The sequence below is a fragment of the Nelumbo nucifera genome, chromosome 5 (genome assembly GCF_055504915.1).
Source record: "Nelumbo nucifera cultivar China Antique chromosome 5, China Antique-T2T, whole genome shotgun sequence".
Lineage (NCBI taxonomy): Eukaryota > Viridiplantae > Streptophyta > Magnoliopsida > Proteales > Nelumbonaceae > Nelumbo > Nelumbo nucifera.
In genome coordinates, this window is record NC_142653.1 from 21929783 (window position 1) to 21948427 (window position 18645).

An 18645-nucleotide genomic window follows, 5' to 3' on the forward strand; every position below is an offset into this window, starting at 1 on the left:
TTTAGAATCGTGAGTGTTTATTGAATAAATACCGATACATATGCATCATTTCAACATTTCTCCATTATTCGGAAAAGTAGGCCTTGATTTATGTATGCATTTATTATTGGGGGAAGCTTCATTTTAGCGTTTTCCCCAATGAGTAGGAATTTATTCATTGTTTTGCGGATGTGATACTTAATGGCGTTTAATAGCACCTAAGTGTTAATAAAAAAGTTCATTACTGAATAATGCCCACATATAAAGAGTTTCTAGCCCTCCAACGACACAAGTTAGATTAGGTTTGAGGGTTGAGTTACAAACATGTGTTGGATCTGACAGCATGCACATCTATCTATATTATACAAGAGTCCAGATCAGGTCCCAATTTAGGGTTTTTTATTTTTTTGTATAGCCATCACAGCATTGGGAATATATCACATTTAGGCCTACTTTATTTTTGATAAATCATTTATTTGGATTGTATTAAAAGTGTTTTTCAGATTTATCCCATAATATTTTAACAACTTCCCGATGAAAAAGCTTTTTACCCACTCAAATAAGTGATATCAATGAAAAACTAATTTGGCGTAGAACCCAAGTTACTGAAAACAAACACAGGATTATTGGTCAATGAAAACAATTGTTGATAATTTTTCTCATTGACTAACTAGCACCAACGGGGCAAGTCCGCCGCGAAGTTTCGTTCCCTTCTATCCTCTCTTATGATCTTGCCCTTTATTTGTTTTTCTTTGTTTTTAAGATTTAAGAAATTCAACATCAGCAAAGATAAAATAAAATTGCATGGATAGATTATGCCTTTCGGCTCCATTTGGAAGGAGTATAGATACAAATATGTAAAGTATAAAATCTTATATTTTATATTATTTTATATATATTTTTATTGTATATATTTGTATTTATACACTTTCTAAACTGAGCCTCGGTAACAAAGTCAAACCATTTCTAATTTGATTTTAAAAAATACTACTAATGAAAACTAGCAAAAATACAAAGATATTAAAAATATAAGGTGGGGTTTCACGTCTACACCATCGTTAAAAACCCTATTTCATTTGTCCTGCTTTATTCTATTGACTATTCAATAAAAACAAAAACATCCTTCGACTTTAACAATTCTGACATGGGTTATATGGTGTGGCACAAATACCAAAATCTCTAATACACCCTCTTGCAAGTATTGATTAAAAGTTTCTACACATTATACCAACTAACATGTCAATGAAATTGGGTTAAACGTGTAAATAAAAATAAGTCATTTGTTGCTAAAATATAGTAGGTATTAGTATCTTATCAAAAAGGTAAATTGATGATACTTCGCTAAAGCTTTTGACCGTTGCTAAAACTTCTTAATTATAATTATCTCTCCTCATAATTGCAAGTAGAACCCTATTTTCTAAATTTTCAGTTCATATGAATCATATCATTAGTTCAAGCATTTCTAATCTCTTTTCTTAAATTCAATTATTTTCTAATCCTTTATATCAATTAATTAAAGGTGAAGCTTTAACTTTAAATTCTCTATTTTTTATTATTTATAAAGTTTGTATTATTTTCTTTTTTTTTTCATATAAACTAACTTCAATAGTAATTTTATGGGTATTTTGGACATTTTCATACTTTTTTTGTTAGAGGATTCTGAAAAAGGGGGTCTACCTACAACTGTATCGAAAAATTTAGGGGGTGATTGCAATTACCAAATTTTATGAAAGGTTTTAGCAATTTACCCAAAAATATTATATTTATGCACGCTATATGAAACATAATATTAAATCAACAAATAAAATGTCTTTTGAGTTCAAATATGATGCATTTATTGGCTTTGTTGCATGTTAAATCCAGATACCAATCAACCTGGTTAAAGTCAATTTAATGATTTACATTTTGAAATGTGTATTTATTCGCATTAGTTTGCCCCCTTCATGACACAAAACTCCATCTATTCGAAGGGCCCAAGTTGCCCAAAGAGCTCCCGCCAAAGTTCAACTTCACCATTTGAGAGGACTCCGGATTTCCTGTCCACGAGAACTTTGCCCATGCCTATCCACAATACACTACTCCCGTGAATTATGAACATCTCCCCCTGCATAATACTATGCAAATGATGAGATGTTCTCCATGTGTGACTGCAATAAACGTGGGCAGAGTTCTTGTGGGTAGGAGATCCATAACTGTTTGAGAGGGCTTTTGGATGCACCTTTTGTGTTTTGAGTTGGGTCCAACACATGAATGCTAGAAGTTAAGTCTGGTGAAAATCCTGCACTCCAAATGTGAGAAATGCGACTATAATACAAAACTACTCTAGTAGCTTATTTGGAATGCTGGTGCTCAACCACCATGACTCTATCATTGCAACTCACATTCAATGCAGAAGCCATATTAAATGGGCTCTTGGTAGCTCAATGCTTTAATCGAATTTAGATTTTGTCTTCACAAAATTGGTCCTCATGCTGTCATCACAGTCCTTGCAGTCATAACCAATCCATTAAGTAGCATTTGAAAAGACACAAATAGCCTTTCAAGTGTCATCTAATTCTCTTTATCAACCATTCAGACATTGATAAAAAATGAAGAGTCTCAAATCCTTACCTCTTTTATTCAAAAAAGTTGGGATCACTAGAATGCCCACTAAGATGTAACCCCAACTTTTTTTTAATAGAAGAGGCAAGAATTTGGGACTGTTCATTTTTTATCAACGGTTAAATGGTTGATAAAGAGAATTATATGTCATTCAAAAAGTATTTGTGTCTTTTCAAATGCCACTTAACAGCTGGTTAACAGACCAGTTAACGGCAAGTACTGGATTGGCACATTTCGAAAGCTTAGGTAAGTATTGAATTGTTACGTTTTAAAGCTTGGGGACCAAAATGGCACTAGGCCCAAAGTACAAGGTATTAATCAGGAAAATTTTCCCATGTTTTTATGTAGGGGAAATATTCCCAATGCATGGTTGTAAGGGTTGTGAGGGCACGGTGTAAAAATAGGTTTTGTGAGAATTAAATCCAAACTTGTTTTTAGGGATATTTGGCATCGATGCTGATTTCTTAAAAATCACTACCATGTTGGAGCCATGTTAGCGCTAGAGGAATTGGTGTTGAAATTTCTGTTTGATTGAGCTGTTTTGGTGATTTGGTAATTTCTAACTAATTACAATTGTTTGAAGATGACATTATATCCAACATGACATTGAATAATAACTCAAATGCAAAAATAATATACCCATGAGAATCAGTACCAAACACATTCAAAGCCGCTATCAAAAAAATCGACTTACATGGCAAATGGTATAAATGATACCAAAAATCATGGCTTTGGAACCGGTCAGTTCCGTTTTCCCCCAAACCTGCTTTTCCCCCCAAAACCGTTGATTTTGGTCAACAAACCGCTGAACCAGCCGGTTAACCGTTCGAACGGTTTTTGACCATTTTCTGTTTTTTAATTTTTTTTCAGAACGAGCTGACTGTTTGGGTTGAACGATTGGACTATTCAAACCGGTAATTGGACCCTTGACCGATTCGATCACCGGTTCATTTTTAAAAACCATGCCAAAAATCACCGAATGGCAAATGAAGCTTCAGACCTGTGTGGTGGGGACTGGGGGACTGGGGGGCAGCTCAAAAACTCAAAAGCCAATTCCCGAAATTCCTCCCAAACGGGTATAAGTCTTACAATGGAATCTGCTCCGCACACAATACACCTCATAGGCACATCCCAGCTGGAACCTTAGGGTCTGTTTGATTGCTGAAAAGGAATGAAAAAATAGAATATTCTCAAATTATTCTTCCTTTCCTGTGGTTGTTTACTCGTAAACAGTGTTTTGGAATGATAAACAAGAGGACGCAGATCTCAAAATTAAGTGAGATCATTTCAAAGGTGAAGCCATACATTCCGGACTTCAAGCTGGCTTTCGATCATTTCTGCATACATGCCGGAGGAAGGGCTGTGATTGATGAACTGGAGAAGAACCTACAGCTGATGCCGGTACATGTTGAGGCTTCTCGGATGTCCCTCCACCATTTCGGCAATACATCGTCAAGCTCCATTTGGTATGAGTTGGCCTACACAGAGGCCAAGGGGAGGATGCGCAAGGGCCACCGTGTGTGGCAGATTGCATTCGGAAGTGGTTTCAAGTGAAACAGTGCTGTCTGGGAAGCTCTTCGGCATGTAAAGCCTTCTCCCAAGGGTCCCTGGGAAGATTGCATTGATAGGTACCCTGTGCAGACAGTTTCTTAATCTCACCCACATTTCGATTAGACATCTTCTTCATTCAGACAGTAGTCAGATATACCCTAACTAGCTCTGTCTATTTTACTTTACCATTTGATTCTGGTCCTTTAATCCATATTGATGTTTTTCTTTTTTATTTTCTTTTCATTTTTCTTTTGTTAATGTGTGCTTCCAGTACTTCGCAATCATGTACTATTACTCTTTGGGAATTTATAAGCTGCACCCTTCTGTTGTAATTGAAGAATGAATCCTTAATGGCTTCCTTATTCTGAAACCCCCTGGCCCTATTGGATATGCTTGTTTCTTTGTCTTTAAATATTTATAGCTCTTCTTCACTAATGGCAAAAGTTTTTCAGAAACTATGTAGAGGTATTTACATATGGAGATTGGAGAAATCTTTGGTTTTCTAGGGAATATTAACTAAGCTATTTGATTATAAATTGATAATGATAAGATTGTGATTGTCAGTAAGGCTTCAAATGGTATAAGGCATTTCAATTCTTCCCTATGCTTGCCTCTCTTCACAGATGATGGGGTATAGCTTGCTTTCAATGTGATAGGATAGCATTTATTAAGTGAATTATAAGTTGATGGACTCGAAACCTGTGGATATAGAGCCCAACTTAAGTTATTTTGTTCACTACAATGAGTTGTGATCATTTCAATGTGCCATCTTCCTACTACTGGTTTTGGTTTCCTACCTGCCATAACTAAGTCTGAAATTCTCTACATTACACAGTAAATAATCATTTCTTATTTAATTGTATTGTCATTGGCATCCTGTTATTTTTCATGACAGCGCTAATAGCGAGCTAGATTTTATTCTCTTCATCCTATATTTGAGTAATGTAACTGAAAAACAGAAAGTGTGACATTCCAATTTCATACCCAATTTGTATGAGGAGTTCTTGCACCTAGTTGATATTTTCCCTTTCATATGCTCCTTTCCTCTTCTGCAGGCAGCTATGCTCATTTGCAGTCACCTGTGTCTCAGATTCAGTTACCTACCAAAATTATAGTTATGGTAATGATATTATTTGGCAATTTGGGCAACTCTTTTTAATTATGGCATGCAAAGACACAATTAATATATAGTGTTATTATTTTTGTCCTTCTATTGTCTTTGTCCATAATTAATTTCTTTTTTTTTCGGGGGTGGGGGTGGGGGGCAGGGTGGTTTCTCACATCACTGACCTAATAATATTAGAAATCCCAGATACAGTTATTTGATAGAAGATTATTTTGATTTTACTTGCCCCCATATGAATCTCAATTCTTATTGTACTCTCTTTAAGATTGATCAACTCTTACAATATTCTCTAAAGATTAAAATTATAGCAATTGGAGGCAACTTGTAGCAATAGTATATGTTAAATATTAAAACTACTCCCTATGGTCAGAACATGCTTTTACAATATTCTCTAAAGATGCACTAGCAATAACATGGGGTAGTGTGATCCCAATCTACACTTTGATTGCTTCATATTCTCAGTGTACCTACTAGCTGGTCTTCTACTCTGGCTGGTTAAATTTCCTTACCCATATAATGGAACTTAAGAGTTATCCTTGAATTGAAAGTTGAAACAGGAGACATAACAAAGGAGCAGAGTATTCCTGGAAGCTTTTGTTGTGGCTTCATTTACATCTCTGAATGTGGGAAATAATAAGATTAACAAGCTCATCACCAATCCACATGCATGTTCACAAAAATGGACCCAACACATATGCTGAACTCAGATTCACAAACAAATTCTTGTCAACATTGAGCTTAAATATCCATTAGCATCCTAGAGGGGAGTTCATCTCTATAAGACTATTACAGTATTTTCTGTTTCCTACGTGGTTCCAACTTATGCAAATATCTCCCTGTTCAACAAAGCAAAGCTCCTTTGGACCCAAGCCAAAGATATTGATGCTTATCTACTTCAATGGAGTGAAAAATTGAAACATATCTTCTTTCTCATATAAGAAAAATGAATATTTCTTTTCTGAACTCAGATTGCATTGTGAGCACCACCAAAAATAATTTGGAGAGGCCCATAAACTATTATGAGAAACTCCTTACAAGAGGAACAAACCAGCTCTTTTCAATTGCCACTTTCCATAGGTCTTCTGGAGGCTGCTGTTTTTAGGCAGAGAAGCCAAAGGGAAGTAACAATGTCAGATTGAACATGGATTTATTTACTACTAGGAATTGTGGACATGCTTGCTTCCTGCATTGGCACTTTCTGATCACATTTTAAAAAGTATAATTGCACAAATGTGGTCTCATTTATCCTCACTTCCAGATTGCAAACTTATTTATTATTAAAAATTATGGATACTTATTTCCTACATTGGCACTTTCTGATCACATTTTAAAAAGTACAATCGCACAAATGTAGTCTCAATTATCCTCATGGAAAGGATGAATTTTTCTGAGGCAGCTTCATCATCTCATCATATTGAGCTTGCTCATGTATGAATCTATGCTTTGAATGGCCTCAATGGTTGCAAAGTCAATTAGAAAATTGCAACTTTTAGCATAGAAAAGGAAGAATGAAGATAATAGAAAATTAATTCATTTAAAGAAACATGACAGTGGGAACAACTCAAAATAGACTTTTGGATCCCAAGGTAAATAACTAACTTTGTTCAACAAACGGGTTATGGAACATATAAAATCACCATAACAACAAATATATTCTCCCATTTCCTCATCTTGTCCCCTTATTCCACGGAGGTAATTGATTCTTCTTGCACTGGATACTCTCTCAAAGAGCACATATCTTCATTAAGAACTGCAGATAATGATTTATGGAAAAGAGAAAGGAAAAAATAACCTGCAGGGAGTTGCTAATGGTTGAATGTAGAGATTTGGTTATGCACATGTAAATTCTGTTGAAACATTTGAGAGCAAGCAACTTGTCATCCCAACATTTGGGGGGTGCAAGTTGTCATAAAAGTAAATTACATGCATTTTTATAGTTTAGCATGATTTTTCTCCTATAAATTTTATTGCAAAACAAACACTAGAAAGTGGATTTTCTCACAAAAATTTTTTCAGCAAACAAACACATTATAACTAATTGAGAAAATAAATTTTCCTCTTCTCATCCCAACATTTCTCATCCCATCCTTTCTCAGTCCAATTTTCTCAGCAATCAAACAGACCCTTAGTGATTATGTAATTGGCACCTTGCAAATAGGGGTTGTTCATAGTTCCATTGGGCTTAATTTTGGAATTGAGCTAGTATCACCGGTTTCTGGAAAATCGGTAACAAAAACCAAACCGAAGCCGATTGGTTAACCGGTTTGGTTTGTTAGTTTTTTTGTTTTTTTTTTTTTATATTTATAATGTATATTATAAAAATATATAAAGATATAATAAAAAATCAGAAATATATAATATTATATTTTAAACAATAAATAATATATTATAAAAATATATTTATATATAATACATATTTATTAATTTAGAAATATAAAATATATATAATATATATAAATATACCTAAAATATATAGAATTATATGTATACCGATGGGTTCAGTTAACCACCAGTTTTCTATACTGGTTAACCGAAACCAAACAAATACCTTCGATGTTTTAAAATACTGAACCAAAACCGAATCAATCGATTCGGTTAACCAGATTTTTGGTTAGCTTCAGTCGGTTTTCCGGTTCGGTTCGATTTTTCAGTTATTTCTTGCTCACCACTACTTGCGAATCGAGAATTTGTGAATCATGATGCGAGGCACAAGCACCAGATGTGCGGAGGAGATTCAGCAAGCTCTTGAGCGTTCGGTATATTTTTGATGCATGGATATAAATCTCCTGCCACTTTTTTAAATCCTTTCTTCCAAATTGGTTTACCTCCTTCGGTTCAAAGAGAGAGAGAGACGAAGAACCCGGAGAAAGCAAAGCGGAAACATCAAAACTCAAAAGAGGATTAGAGGGGGAGGGTACACCTGTACATAAATACTGAACAGGGTTTGCGAACAGCAAACCATTGCTAGCATGTGAAGGACCTCTCAGTCCAGGTTTTCTCGAGTTTTATCTGCAAATTCATCGAATGGCTTTTCTCGGTTCTAGCATTCCAAGCGAGGTAGAAAATTCTGAGGATCAGTCTTCTTTCTGTTTTTTTTTTTTTTTCTATTTTTTAATTTTCCTTTCATCCTTGTTTCTCTTTTTTTTTCCTTGAGGGTTTGAATTCTGATCTTTACTTCTTCCTTTTTTTAATCTTTCCTACCCATTACCATCTAATACAATTAATCTGTATGCTTTTTTTCCTTTCCCTGCCACATTGATTGTTGAATTGCTCAGTTTAAATACTGTTTGTTGATTATTTCAATTATGTCTAGTCTTGTTTGGTGGATTTATTTGGTTATGAACTTATGGTGATTATTGTTAATGATTACTTGATTGAATTTGATATTCATTTCTGGTTTAGTTATTGAACTCGTATCGTTTTCTTTCAAGCTTTTTCGGTAAAATATCTTCGATACTTAAATTATTCTCATTTAATACGTGTTTGGGCGTGCTGTCACGAGCAAGGTTGTATCTCTGTATGCGTTTTTGGTTTTTAATTGTATTGGTCTCAAAGATTATCTGGGTGGAATGTCGGTCTAGCTTGGAACCGAAACTGAATATTGTTTAGTAACAAAGAGTTTCTAACTATATTACCGATGTAACTTAATATTGTCACATCAATAATGCAAACACTAATCGTGTTTTAATTTGGGTTTCTCATATCCTTGAGGTAGTTTTCTCAAGAGAATGGGTCCCATGTAATTAATGCCTTTTCAATATTATAGTATTATCACAGTATGAAAACAGTGGAAACCCATAATTCTTTGCTCTAAGTTTTCATTTTCAGTTGTAGTCTGATATAGTACACCAGCAATAGGTAAGCAAAGTAGCAAATAATAAGCAAAACAGGAAATAGACTTTGACATTTTGTTTCTAGGTATTGGAAACATTGCTCTCATGGCGGCTGACGATCTCCAGAATTTGAAATGAAAGATTCAATGGCAAATAGACTTTGGCATTTTGTGGTGGAAATTCATCCTCAGTGATGACTGCCACAGAGAAAACAGGAAATAACAACAATGGCTAATACATCCCTTAGGTTATCAATTATTTATTTCTGTAGAAACAAAATTAGGATCCTTTTTCTCCTGCTAATTTGCTACATACCTGAAATTAAGTTCAATGGTAATGATGCTTTCTTGCCAATGCAGGTTGGGTTGCGGTTGCTCCTTTGCCCACTGAGTTCTAATGTTGTCATCAGAACGGCTTGGTAAGTTTCTAGATTCACACTTATTATAAAGGTTGAACTCCGTATCTTTATTTATGTGTTTTCTGATTCATTTTGCACCTTTTAAGCACTGAAGCACATAGAAACGACATTCAATAAGGTCTAAGCCTATGGATCAATGGAATGGATGAATGCTAGTTTTGGTACATTGGATTTGTATCCAGATAAAACATGTTTTTGGCATGATAGATCAAAATACTTTCTGGATATTCTATTCGTCTTTCAGAAATAATACATACATAGGTTGGCATTTTTATCTTATGTCCAAAATCCATTTTATGAAGTATTGTAATAAATTGTTGGCTTGTGCAGCTGTTCTGTGGGTGTTGTTTTACCTGTATACTCTACATTCAAGGCTATTGAGAAGAAAGATCAGAATGAGCAACAGAGGTGGCTATTATACTGGGCAGGTTAGTATACGGTTGGTACTTAAGTTTAGAATTTATGATCACCTTTTGGTATGTACTCTTACCACTTGCTTCTTTTTTTTGATAGGAAACCGTGACTTTTATTGAATTAATTTAACAAAAATATTACAACTGTCAATCACCCAAACACAAGGGTGCTGGCCTCAAAAAAAAGTCTTAAGTTACAGTACTGCCGAAAATGGAAAACAAGTTCTCCCTGAAAGCCCCTTGCTTTGCCAACATATCAGCTAGTCCATTAGCTAACCTTTGGACCCAATTGAAAGAGACCCCTATCTCCCTTGCTAACCAATTTATTTTCCTCATGAGCTGTCTATAGACCCAAAGCCCTAACCCTTGTGACTACATCCAACGAATTAGTAGCTTAGAATCCCCTTCTACCTCAATTTGATGAAGAGTCATCTGCTTAGTCAACCTTAAAATGTTGAAGTAAAATCATCACCTCCGTTCTCAGTGTATCACCCACTCCTATTGGCCCTGAAAACATAGCAATTAGTTTGCCCTCTTCATGTCTCAGAACTCCACCTATTCCAGAAGGGCCCAGGTTGCCTAAAGAGCCCCCGCCAAAATTCAACTTCACCCTTTGGATTGTAGGAGTCCATATATCCTGGGCTCCAACCTTCAAGGAAATAGAAGTTGCCACTGCATTCCAACTTCTTAGTATGTCATCAACTGAGAAGTCCCTAAAAGGCTCTAATGTTTTCATCCAATGAATAACTTTAATGGTTATTCCATCGATGACTTATTCCTTAGATTTTTTTTTTTGAAGAAGGATAAGTAAATTTTATCAGAACAGAACCAGATTACAGAATACAAGAGGCCCCAAAACCATAAATCTGGGGACTAAGAAGCCAGAAAATGTTACAGTTAGAAACTGCCAGCAATCAGCTGGGCTCCCAAAACCCTTGGTTGAACCCCTAAAGCTACAGCATTCCAAGAGATTAGTTTTCCAACACCAACAGTACAGGACAACAGTTGATCCACAGTGTTGTGCTTATCCTGGAAATTTCTTTTGTTTCTTTCAGCCCAAATGGTGCTAATTACAGCCACAGGAATTGAGAGCCAGACACTTTTTCCTAACTTAGATAAGCCTTTCTGGCCCCAGCACCACAGGAGATCCAGAACAGTTGCAGGCATGGCCCAAGATAGCTGCCTAGAGAAGAAGTGGTTCCAGATTTTACTGGAGATAGGACAGTGCAGAAATAGGTGGCTGCTGTCCTCCTCCCCTTGGTTACATAATACACAAGAATAATCCTGCAGCTGCATACCTCTCCTCTCCAGATTCTTCTTGGTAAGGCACTTATCCAGAGCCACAGCCCAGATAAAAGCATTAAGCTTTGAAGGGACAGTCTGGTTCCAGACTTTATCAGCAGGGAAGTCAGCACCTTGATCAGTTGAAAGGATCTTGGCAAACAAAGTAACAGAAAACAGACCATCTTTGCTCCAAGACCAAATTCAAGAATCTTCTTCTGATAAGTCCAGAGACTGAGTAGATAACATCTCCAACAGCCCTGAGACTTGATCTAGTTCCCAGTTCTGGAAATGCCTTCTGAAAGAGGGGCCCCAAAGACAAGTGTTGTCTCTAATCTCATAGCAGTCAGCAACCAAGGCTTCTTGGTTTTCTTCCATTTGGAACAGCCGAGGGAACACCTCGACAAGGGGTCTATTAGTGCACCACACATCCTTCCAGAACCTAATCCTCCAGCCATTCCCCAACTTTACCGAAAAACCATTACTCAATAAAGGGAAGACTTCCATGATTTTCTTCCCAATTTGACTAAAGGGCAACTGCTCTTGTAGCTCTCCACATTGCTTTACCCCTCTTCTTCGTTTGCCTAAAGAAACTTAGATCAAAGAGGCCTTTCAAGGCACCAAGGTGAACCTAGGCAACAAGAGAGCGCTTAGTCACCTAGTTGCCTAGGCGCCACTTAATGTTCAAAAAAGGACAGAACAATAAGGGGCTGGGCCCCTGTTTTTGTCATAGAAATATTAGTAAAAGAAGGGTCATACTCCTGTTTTTGTCATAGAAAAAAGAAAGCATGAATAAAATCCTTAGAAATGATGAAGAAGATGTCAGCTCGAGAAAGAGAGAGAGAGCAGAGAGAAAGACAAAAGTCCAGATCTGTTAGGGTTGATCAGTCTGATCGAACCAACCCAGAAAAGATGTATTTATATTAAACTTATGTGAATAGGCAAGACTGTCCTTACAAAGAGAATAAAAAGGGTCTGTACACTAAAGTACACACCTATTATAGTACAAGAAAGAAAAAATAAAGTACAGAACAGTAGAATTACAAAACTACCCTTCAGTAGTTCTTCCACAGAAGAAAGGGTGGAGCCCCTATTTTTGTTGTAGAAGAAGAAAAAGAAGGGGCTCCGTCCTATTTTTGTTCCAAAAAATAAAAAGGAGTGGAGACCTTGTTTTTTGTTCCAGGTGTGGAACCAAGCCTCTACTTTTATTCCAGATGAAAAGGGCCAGAGCCCTTGTTTTTTGTTCCAAAAAAAAAAAAGAAAAAAAAAGGGTGGACCCCCTATTTTTGTTCCAAAATAAGAAAAAGAAAAAGAAGGGGCATATCCAGGAAATGAAAAAGAAGAAGGGGGAGCCCCTGTTTTTGTCCCCCCCTAGAAAAAAAAAACAGAAAAAGAAAAAGAAGGGGCAGAGCCCTTGTTTTTTCTCCAGGGTGGATCATACCTTGTATGATTATTGATTTTCCTTGTTTCTTCAAAGACTTCAAACAGTTATCCTCGTTTCTTTAATCTTCGAATGGCTATCATCGAAAACTAATAAAAATATATTATTTTATGAAAGAAATAAAAAAATTATTCAGTGTATCTTATCTTAATATTATAAGCTCAAAATATAAAAATATAAAAAACTTGAAGAATTTATATAAATGTCATGGCATTTTGGTGAGGTGAGCCCCAAAAAGCACCTAAACGCCTAGGTGTTGCCTTGACAACTATGAAATAGGCTCACCACATCTAGGGAAGGGTCCCACTTGCAGCCAAAGAGAGGAGAACCAATTCCAAATAAAAGGCACAAAGGGACAAGAGATTTTTTTTGATTAGTGAAAGAAAAATTCATTAACATGAGGAAAATTATGATTACAGATTCTGAGTAGACTTGGCTACCCCACTAAACTTGACATGTCAACTTTTAAATTTGGTTTTTCACCTTTACAACTAAGTCCAGAAACAATGATCCCTATTAACCTCTTGTCCCCTTGTTTTACAAAGGGACAAGAGATTAATAAGTGTATCTACCTGTCTCACCACATCCCAAGCAAAGACTACAAACATGGGGTGAAAGGCACTAGTTTGGCCTTCTTCTTTGAAGCACATCCAAGGTGTTGATTTTTTGGAGCACCACTCCTAGCAAAAGGCCCCCACTTTTGGAGGTATAGAGCTACACTAAGCTTCCTTTGTTGGGAAATTTTGTCCTTCCAAGTTAGAAGACTAAAGAAGAGTATTGTAAAAGGAAGATGTTATGGGCCCGCGCATAGGATCTCGTTACGGGTCGGTCCACGGTGAGAAAGCCCTGCTTTCCCTTGCGCCTTCCCTTGCGTGCAGACCCTATTGCGGAAACTGAATGGGTGATTTGTCTAAGAGACCACCCTAACTCTCCGAATGGGTGATTTGTCCAAGAGACCACCCGAACTCTCCTCACTCTTTTCTTGACCGGAAAACTGAATGCCTTTATTTCAATTCGTGGCTCCTTAAATAGGAGATTACAGAAGGAAATTCCTAATTAAACTCAAACTCCAACTTGAACTCAAACTCCTAATTACCTACTCCTAATGGTAACACAACTCTTACTTAAGATAAGGATAAGGATAAGAGATGAGGATAAGGGATGAGGAATGGTGTAGCTGGCGGCGAGTTGGCGGGCAGAGCTGATGTGGTAAGATAAGTGCGGGCCCACCCTGATGAGCTGTCATGTGGGCCCCACCCTACTGCTGCTGCCGGGCGGTGCGTGCGTGCTGTGTGCTGCCGGGTACGTGCTGCGCGCTGCCGGGTGCGTGCTGTGCGCTGCCGGGCGGTGCGTGCTGTTGGGCGGCCCGCTGTGCGTGCTGTTGGGCGGCCCTCTGTGCGTGCTGCTGCCTATGACTGCGCCGCAGTGCGCTGCCGGGCGGTGTGTCCATAACATCACACCCCTCATGGACTACGAGCTTGTCCTCAAGCTCGAATTTCGGATACGTGGCTCGGAACTCTGCGAATGGATCAAACGGCTGCACCCTATTTCTCAGTCCACCAACAGTATGAACAACAGGGACTGCCCCGTAGCTCAATGCATAAAGCTGGTTCAGTCCACATGGCTCAAATCGAGAAGGCATGAGTAGGATGTCAGCAGTTATTCGATGGGCCCTTTGCACAGAGGAACCAACCCAACCCCTGATCTTGCCATGGTGTTGACTCTCAAGATGTTTGAGAAGCTGTTCCCGGTCAGGTCTCCTAGTGCCCAACATGACTAGTTGCACATCCTGGTCCACCATCCAAGGAATGGACTCAGCAACGAGATCAACACCTTTCTGATGGTCAAGCCTTCCAATGAACCCAATCAGAGGAACATTCTCCCGAAGAGGAAGACCAAGCTCCCTTTGTAGAGCTGCTTTGCATTGAGGCTTGCCAGTCTGAAGAGTCTCCGCAGGGTAATTGGTGTAGCCATCCGATGCCAGGTAAACATCTAACTGTGGGTTCCCTTCGTTTGCATCAATCACATTCACGATGCCCTTCAGCTTCCAATCAAACTCATTTATTATTTGATGCAGACCCCAACCACCTTCTTTAGTTTCCAGCTCCTAGGCGTAACCATGGCTTACAATGACTACACGATCTGCTGCTCTCAGGCCAGCTGCAAGGACATTGAAGTGTTCCCCACCTCCTGGGTCATATAGTTTGAAGTAGTTTTGTGGAAGATCCACATAACAAAAATCGCGTACTGGACCACGACCCCGGTGTGCAATGTTGTGGATCACAGGAACGCATCGGGTATACTTACAGAAGAGAACCTTAAGAGCATCCTTACAGAAGCGAACCATGCATTTTAAAATATTCCCTCGGCCTCCCCCATATATATTTTTCTCAATGTTGCGAAACATAGGGCTGTCCATGAACACAAAATCTATGCCATCAATATAAGCTTGAAAGAAAGTTACCTCCATATCCTGCCCATCCACCTTATATCTTTTGCGCACTTCTGTTTCTTGGGCTTCTGCATAGTTATCATACCGTGGTGCCACAATCATAACTCTATGTTCACGCCGAGCCAAAGCCTTCGGTAAAGCCCTAGCAACATCGCCAAGTCCACCTGTCTTCGACAAAGGAGCGCATTCTGTAGGTACCAATATAATGTTCGTGACATTGTCCCCGGCCAAAGGAGGAGACTTTACAGTCTCATCCTCCGTGCGCTGATCCTTGGTAATAACTGTGGCTGTAGGGGCAGCGATCTACTGTTCGCTGGATGCCTCTGTCCAATCCGGACGGCGACTGTTTGTGTTGGCGATTCCCTCAGAACTCCTTTCTTTGTTGGAGAGGAATGCTTCCAGGCGGCGTCGCAGCTCCCGGACATCTTCCTTGACTTCACGAACCTCCATGCTGGTTTCTGCTAGCCTATGTTCCAGCTCGTTGACCTTGGATGATAGTTGTTCCATATCGCCCGTGACGTTTGGCTCTGATACCAAATATTATGGGCCCGCGCGTAGGATCTCGTCACGGGTCGGTCCACGGTGAGAAAGCCCTGCTTTCCCTTGCGCCTTCCCTTGCGTGCAGACCCTATTGTGGAAACTGAATGGGTGATTTGTCTAAGAGACCACCCTAACTCTCCGAATGGGTGATTTGTCCAAGAGACCACCCGAACTCTCCTCACTCTTTTCTTGATTGGAAAACTGAATGCCTTTATTTCAATTCGTGGCTCCTTAAATAGGAGATTACAGAAGGAAATTCCTAATTGAACTCAAACTCCTAATTACCTACTCCTAACACAACTCTTACTTAAGATAAGATAAGGATAAGGATAAGGGATGAGGAATGGTGTAGTTGGCGGCGAGTTGGCGGGCAGAGCTGATGTGGTAAGATAAGTGTGGGCCCACCCTGATGAGCTGTCATGTGGGCCCCGCCCTACTGCTGCTGCCGGGCGGTGCACGCGTCTCGCAGTGCTGCTGCCGTGAGGAGCGTGCTGCTGCCGTGCGGTGCGTGCTGCTGCCATGTGGTGCGTGCTGCTGCCGTGCGGTGCGTGCTGCGCGCTGCCGGGCGGTGTGTCCATAACAGAAGAACAAGTGAAGTAACCAGAAAGAGAAGGCGGCCAAATCCTATTGTCTAAGCAAGATTGATCTAGAAACACCGAACCTATAAGAGAAATAAGTTCATCTACCATCCCCATTTCAAATTCCCTAGGGTCAAGACTAACACCCCACCCATTATCTGCCAATCCATGGATGTTCACAATTACTTTGTGCCATAGTCTGTACTTCTCCAAAAGCAACCTCCACATCCATTTCCCTAGCAAAGCTAAATTCCTAAGTTTGATTTTGCCTATATCTAGTCCCCCATTATCCCTACTCCTTGAAGCTACCTCCCACTTTACCAAATGATCTTTCTTTGTATCTCCCGATTCCCAAAGAGAGTCCCTCATAATCTTTTTCAATTGGTTGGCCACTTTAACTAGAACTTTGAAGGTTGAAGGAAGTAACACCAGCAAGTTGGCTAGTGTTGTCTTAATTAAAGTAATTCTCCCACCCAAAGAAATGTATTTTCTCTTCCAACCAGCAAGCTCTTGGAAAATCTTTCTGATGGGTACTGAAAGCTCTCAAAATTTGGATTCCCTCCCAAATGTAGACCTAAATATTATAACAGTCACTCCCCTACCTCACAACCTAAGAGACTAGCAAGGTTTTCTACTTCTCTCTCCTTTTTAACCCGGTCTCACAACTCTTGCCTGGGTTTACTTTGAGGCTAGAAATTCTCTCAAAAAGTGTCACCAATCTCTTCAAGTTCACTAGTTCTTCCCTTTCTCCATGACAAAACAAGGTGAGGCCATTTGCAAATTGAAAATGTGTAACCACCACTTCCTTCCTCCCAACTCTCCAGCCTTTAATCTAGTTGTCCACATCAGCTTTGGAAATGAGTTCACTCAACAGGTCAACTACTAAGGTGAAAAGGAAAGGGGAAAGAGAGCCTCCTTTCCTGAGGCCCCTCTTAGCATCCTCCAAACACCATTTATGATTTCATCCACTAGAGGAAAGGAAGTAAAATGGGAAAAGGGGAAGGATCTACTGGAAATCAATAATTCATGCAATGATGTGGGACATTTTGGAAGAATACAATAGAGGAATTTTTGAAAATTAAAGCAGTTCCTTGTTAGACCTTAGAAGGCATATCCTTTCTTTGGTTAACTAGTGGATGTTGACAGATAAGAGTTTTCATGGAATCAGCTATGTTTATCTTAATAGAAATCTTACAGAAATCCTAACGTCTTCCCCTTTGACTCTTCAACCCACTCTCTACTTAGCCCCAAGACCCTCTACTGCTTTCATCTTGCAGTTTGAGAAATACTGGTGAGGTTAAGGCTGGATTTTTCTTTTCTTTTTTTTTTGGGAGGGGGGGGGGATATCTTGGGAGCTGATGGCAATCTGATTTGGGCTTTTAGTGGTCCTGCCACAGCAAGGATTCATCTAAAACTGAAGTTCGAGCACTTCTTGAGGGTCCGATTTGCCAAAGACCTTCTCTCTAGTTCCTTGCTTGTGGAGGGGGATTCAAGGATTGTGATTGGCTGGGCAATCAATTTTGGGACAGGTCCCTGGAAGCTGGCTTAATTCCTGCATGAAATTGGTGATCTTTCTGTTTCCCTTGGTTGCTGTTAAAGATGGATTTTGAGTGATCTGAATCAAATGGTGAATTTCTTATCTAAATCAGGTCTGGAGAGATTTTTTATATAGTGCTAATAGCTTAAATATGTCTTGAATGGGCTTCTGGATTTTTTGTATGAAGGCCCTCCTTTTCTTGTATATCCTCTTTGTATTTCTTTCTATTTTTTTTGAATATAATAGTTAGCTTTTCTCAAAAAACAAAAGAAAAGGTACCTTTTCCAAATAAATGAAACCCTGAGACTGAGCCTATCTCTATTTTCAAGGGGGGACTCCATCTTCCCTCCCTCCTTCCCCCCTGGACGGCCTCTCTTGATTGGTGACTATGATGCCCAAATACAAATGGGCTTTTTACAAAAAAAAAATAATAAAGTTCGATGAATTTACAAAACCGGATACAATTTAAAACATATTGTGAAAACAGTGAGCGGCATAAAGCAAATTTTTGAGCAAATCGACCCTTCTTAGAATAGATGAATTGTCTATTCTTTAAGTTACCATACATTGTCTTCCTCATGGAAGTCTTGGTTCGCAAGCAACAAGCTAGTAGAGGTGGATGGTCCTTGTCCAATATTGGAACACTTGATGGGGAAAAAGAAGCTACTTGTCACATTCCAACCTGCAAAGACGTCTATGTAAGCCTGTGTGTGACAGTGTGAGTGCTGGCCAGATTAATAGAGCCTCTGGTATTCCCAGTCAAAGCCGCTTCCCAATTGTTAAGAGCTTTGTTCTGATCTACAGAAAGCACAAAATCATGACATGTAGCTGCATCATTTGATGGAGTCCCTTGGAGGAGCTGAAGTGGATCACCCAGTGTCTCTAACCCTTTTAA

The 18645-nt window shown here is 38.9% G+C and overlaps 1 protein-coding gene and 1 pseudogene across 1 annotated transcript in view; one reads left to right on the forward strand and one right to left on the reverse strand.

Annotated features, from left to right (window-relative positions):
• Window positions 1-8070: 8070 nt before the first annotated feature.
• Window positions 8071-18645, forward strand: part of LOC104595748 (HVA22-like protein k) — a 31255-nt gene continuing 20680 nt past the window's right edge. The window contains exons 1-3 of the mRNA XM_010256618.3: window positions 8071-8314; window positions 9450-9508; window positions 9839-9936. Coding sequence (XP_010254920.1) covers window positions 8282-8314; window positions 9450-9508; window positions 9839-9936 — 190 coding nt within the window. The 5' untranslated portion in view covers window positions 8071-8281. The remainder of the gene's footprint in view (window positions 8315-9449; window positions 9509-9838; window positions 9937-18645) is intronic.
• Window positions 13757-15730, reverse strand: LOC148791282 (granule-bound starch synthase 2, chloroplastic/amyloplastic pseudogene; annotated as a pseudogene).